The sequence below is a fragment of the Equus przewalskii genome, chromosome 26 (genome assembly GCF_037783145.1).
Source record: "Equus przewalskii isolate Varuska chromosome 26, EquPr2, whole genome shotgun sequence".
Classification (NCBI taxonomy): domain Eukaryota; kingdom Metazoa; phylum Chordata; class Mammalia; order Perissodactyla; family Equidae; genus Equus; species Equus przewalskii.
The window spans coordinates 32,118,978-32,123,319 of record NC_091856.1 but is presented as its reverse complement, the minus strand read 5'-3'; the positions used below and the strand labels follow the sequence as shown (position 1 = coordinate 32,123,319).

Below are 4,342 nucleotides of genomic sequence, written 5' to 3'. Positions count from 1 at the left end.
GTCTCGGCACAGATCCCGGCCCCACCCCCTCGGGGCTGTGTGATCCCCCAGGAGTCACCCCACTTCCCAGAGACTCGGGTCCCCGCTCTGCAAGCTCTCACAGTGAGGGATTCAGGGCGTTCCCGGCAAGGGCCCGCCCCATGCTAGGAACATAATGATAGTCCCTATTGTCATTATTATTAGTTAGGAAGGAAAGGAAAGGTTACGGAGCCGACGATTAGGACACCTGGTGTCGGTCCTCACAGCCGCTCTGGCCCTCAGCTGGGTCCAGGGCTCACGCACTCTCTGCAGCATGCTTCGGAACCTCCTCCATCAGAAACGACCAAAAGGCAGGAGGTTTGGGGTTTTCCCGTCAGACAGATGGGAAGGATGGCTCTTCCCCAAGTATTCCCTGAGGCCTCTCGGCCAGTCAGGGAGTTAGGCCAAACATTCTCTGAGGTCGAGGGTGCCTCCAAACCTCTCTCCTTTGAGGGTCCCCCTGGTCAGGCCGGCAGCGCCACTAGTCTCCTGCAAAGGCCTTGGGTCCCGCAGGCCACCCGGGGGCGCCAGGTGGGAAAGGAGGAGGCGCGCGGCGGGTGTGCGGAGCGGCGCGCACCTGCCGCAGGTGAGGCCCAGCCGTGCGGAAGGGGGAGGAGCCGCGGCCGCCGCCCGCAGGTGAGCCGACCACCGGCTCCCAGGACGCAGGCCGAGGGCGGCCGCGGCCTCCAACGTGTCGGCTGCGGGGCGACCCGTGCTGCAGGGAGCGGCCCCAGCGGCTCCGAGTCCCGCGCGGCGCGGCAGCCCCAGGAGAACATTCGAGGCAGCGGCGGCGTTGGAGGCCCGGGGTCCGTTCGGTATTTGAATAGCACAAAGGAACCGCCTTGGTCTGATTGGCCAGCCTAGTGGCCCCGGGGCGGGCAGCGCCTGTCACTCGGGAGGCTCTCGGCACTCCTATTGGCTCATAAGGTGTGGGGCGGGGCCCGGACGCCCGGCTAAATAGCTGGGGCCGGGGCCGGCCGAGGCTCATTGCTTTGGCGCCGTCTGGGGAGCACGAGCCCGCGGGTGGCGCGCAGCGCGTGGTGGCGGCTCCTCTCGGAGCGCAGCCGACCCGCTGACCCGGGCTCCGTTCCTTCTGTCCGGCGCGCCCCGCGGCCGGCTGGAGGGCGAAACAGCAGCAGTATTAGCAGCAGCAGCGGCCGCGGCTGCTCCGCCGCCGCCGTCTCCGCGGGAGCATGGAGTGCGCCCTGGACGCCCAGAGCCTGATCAGCATCTCCCTGCGCAAGATCCACAGCTCCCGGACCCAGCGCGGCGGCATCAAGCTGCACAAGAACCTCCTGGTGTCCTACGTGCTCCGCAACGCGCGCCAGCTCTACCTGAGCGAGCGCTACGCCGAGCTCTACCGGCGCCAGCAGCAGCAGCAGCAGCAACAGCAGCAGCCGCCCCACCACCAGCACCAGCACCTCGCGTACGCGGCGCCGGGCATGCCGGCCAGCGCGGCCGACTTCGGCCCGCTGCAACTTGGCGGCAGCGGGGACGCGGAGGCGCGCGAGCCGGCAGCCCGGCACCAGCTGCACCAGCTCCACCAGCTCCACCAGCTGCACCTCCAGCAGCAGCTGCACCAGCACCAGCACCCGGCACCCAGGGGCTGCGCGGCAGCGGCGGCCGGGGCGCCCGCGGGCGGCGCGGGGGCGCTCTCGGAGCTGCCCGGGTGCGCCGCGCTCCAGCCGCCGCACGGCGCGCCCCACCGCGGGCAGCCCTTGGAGCCGCTGCAGCCGGGTCCTGTGCCGCTGCCGCCGCCGGCGCCCTCCGCTCTCTGCCCGCGGGACCCTCGCGCCTCTGCCGCCTGCTCCGCGCCCTCCGCGCCCCCAGGGGCCGCCCCTCAGGCCGCTGCCGCCGCCTCCCCGCCCGCCTCCCCGGCCCCCGCCTCCTCCCCCGGCTTCTACCGGGGCGCGTACCCGACCCCCTCGGACTTCGGCGTGCACTGCAGCAGCCAGACCACTGTGCTGGACCTGGACACTCACGTGGTGACCACGGTGGAAAACGGCTACTTGCACCAGGACTGCTGCGCCTCCGCCCACTGTCCCTGCTGTGGCCAGGGCGCCCCGGGTCCAGGCCTGGCGTCCGCCGCCGGCTGCAAGCGCAAGTACTACCCTGGCCAGGAAGAGGACGACGACGACGACGAGGACGCGGGCGACCTGGGGGCCGAGCCCCCCGGGGGCGCCCCGTTCGCCCCCTGCAAGCGCGCCCGCTTCGAGGACTTCTGCCCGGACTCGTCCCCGGACGCGTCCAACATCTCAAACTTGATCTCCATCTTTGGCTCGGGCTTCTCTGGGCTGGTGAGCCGACAGCCGGACTCCTCGGAGCAGCCGCCGCCGCTCAACGGGCAGCTGTGCGCCAAGCAGGCGCTCGCCAGCCTCGGCGCCTGGACTCGAGCCATTGTCGCCTTCTAGGGACCCCCGAGGGCACGGGGACCCGGGGCCCCGCGGGGCTGGGGCCAGACAAAGACTCGGCCAAGGGGCGAGAGGAAGGAACGAACGGGCGCCCGGCCACTCGGGGCTGAGCCGGGGGCGAGTAGGGGGAGGCGGCTGATGTTTTATAAATTGTAAAATAAAAAAAGAAATCTAAGATCTTGGACTTTATTTTTGCAGAGAGAAAAAGCGCCTATTTAAGTATGCTTTGTGTTTCTCCTACTCTTTTTTTCTTTTTATTGTAGTGATTGCAGTGGTGTTTAGCGAGGAGCCAGCCACGTGAGGGAGGGCTGCTGCCTGGAGGAGGTGCCGGGCAGCTGGGGGCGAAGCAGGGCGCCTGGGCCACCGGGGCGCGCCGGGGGCGCAGAGCAGGAGGGCGCGGGGCCCAGGACGCCGATTCCAATCAGTTGTCAGACCCAGGAAGCCCGGCGCTCCGTTCTTGCGAGTCCCTCCGTGGGGTGAGGAATAGGTCTTGTGAAATCCTGAGCAAAAACAAAGGCAAACTCTATCTCCGAAAGGGACGTTTGGGTCACATTTCCTCTCTGGGGGCGGCCTCCAAAGTTCTCAAAATGAGAAGGCAGAAATGAAAACACTTCAACTTTTTTTTCTTTTCTTCCCGGGGCGGGTGTCTTGAACCCCTCCCCTCCCCGCCCCTCTGGCTCCGTTCTCCTCCCCTCCTCCACCCATCTCCCGGATTCGGGGTTGGCGCCCGACACCCCGACACTCTCGGACACTGTTTGGGGAAGGGGTGGGGGGCGGGCACCGCGGACTACATTTCCCATCATGCCCAGCACTGCGGTCCTCACTAAACAAAAAAGGAAGTCGATTCCTTCACCTGGATCCCCGGCGGCCCCGAGGGAGGGAGGGAGGGGCAGGGACCGCCGACGGCGTTGGAGACTTTTCACTAAGTTCCTGGTCAGATGTGGTGTTTGTGTGCGTGCTTCTAAGTTGCACGGTCCTGGTTCAGCCTTCGGTTGCATTTCATGAAACCAGCATTGTTCGAGCCACTGAGAACCCCGTCCTGTGTCTTCAGCTCGATAGATTTTGTTTAATTTAAAGCCTTTTGTTGTAAAAAGGTGGGGTTCCTTCGCAGCCCCTCTGGTTCTCTGCCATCAGCACCATGTGGACTCCAAAACAAGTTGCCAACCTTCCCTCTCTTGACACTCTCCCTCATTCTCCTGTATTTTTGTGCATACTGAATTGTATATCACCGGGTAAAACTGTTCAGATTATTTGTTTAAATTTATAATCTTAATAAAAAGTCCATTATAGAGGATGGTGGTGCGTTGTTTTCAAGTCGGCCTAGAGGTGGCGGGAAGGTAGGGGCGGTGGGAAGAGACCCCTACCCCCATTCAAACCCCAGCTTTCCTGGGCCTGGGCGGGCGGGATCTGCCCACATCCGCAGGGCCGGGGTGGGAGCGGGATCGAGGAGGGGATGTTTGTTGCTGGGGATGAAGCCGGTGCCGCCCGCCTCCCGGGCCCCCTTCCCCAGAGGAGCCGGCTCTCGTCGGGAACCGTCCGCCCCCGGCGTCTCCAGCAGGAAGCCGAGCCAGCCTCCAGCACATTTCCTGCTCAGCCAGGGCGCAGAGCCTGGTCGGCCTCAAGTCTGAGCTCTCTGCGGCGGGGGAAAGCAGCCGGGGGACGCCGGGGGCTTCTGGGCCACCCACACTCCCCGCCCGGCACGTCCGCACGTCTCAGGCTGCAACTTGGGGAAGTTTTTTCCTTTTCCTTTTTTTTTTTTTAAGTTGAGTTTGTTATCACTGCTCGGTGCCACTTGGTGGTGTGCTGGCGGCGTCTCCCTCCCTCCTCCCGCCCCTCCCCTCTCCCTCTCCCCTCCCTCCGCCTGCCTCTCTTCCCTCCCCAGTGGATGGAGGCAGGAAGGCTCCAGGCGCGCT

The 4,342-nt window shown here is 65.5% G+C and overlaps 1 protein-coding gene across 1 annotated transcript; it reads left to right on the top strand.

Annotated features, from left to right (window-relative positions):
* Nucleotides 1–986: 986 nt before the first annotated feature.
* Nucleotides 987–3,721, top strand: IER5L (immediate early response 5 like). Its single transcript, XM_070597107.1, has one exon. It carries the CDS (start codon nt 1,212–1,214, stop codon nt 2,427–2,429), a length of 1,218 nt encoding a protein of 405 aa, XP_070453208.1. The 5' UTR covers nt 987–1,211; the 3' UTR covers nt 2,430–3,721.
* Nucleotides 3,722–4,342: the final 621 nt, after the last annotated feature.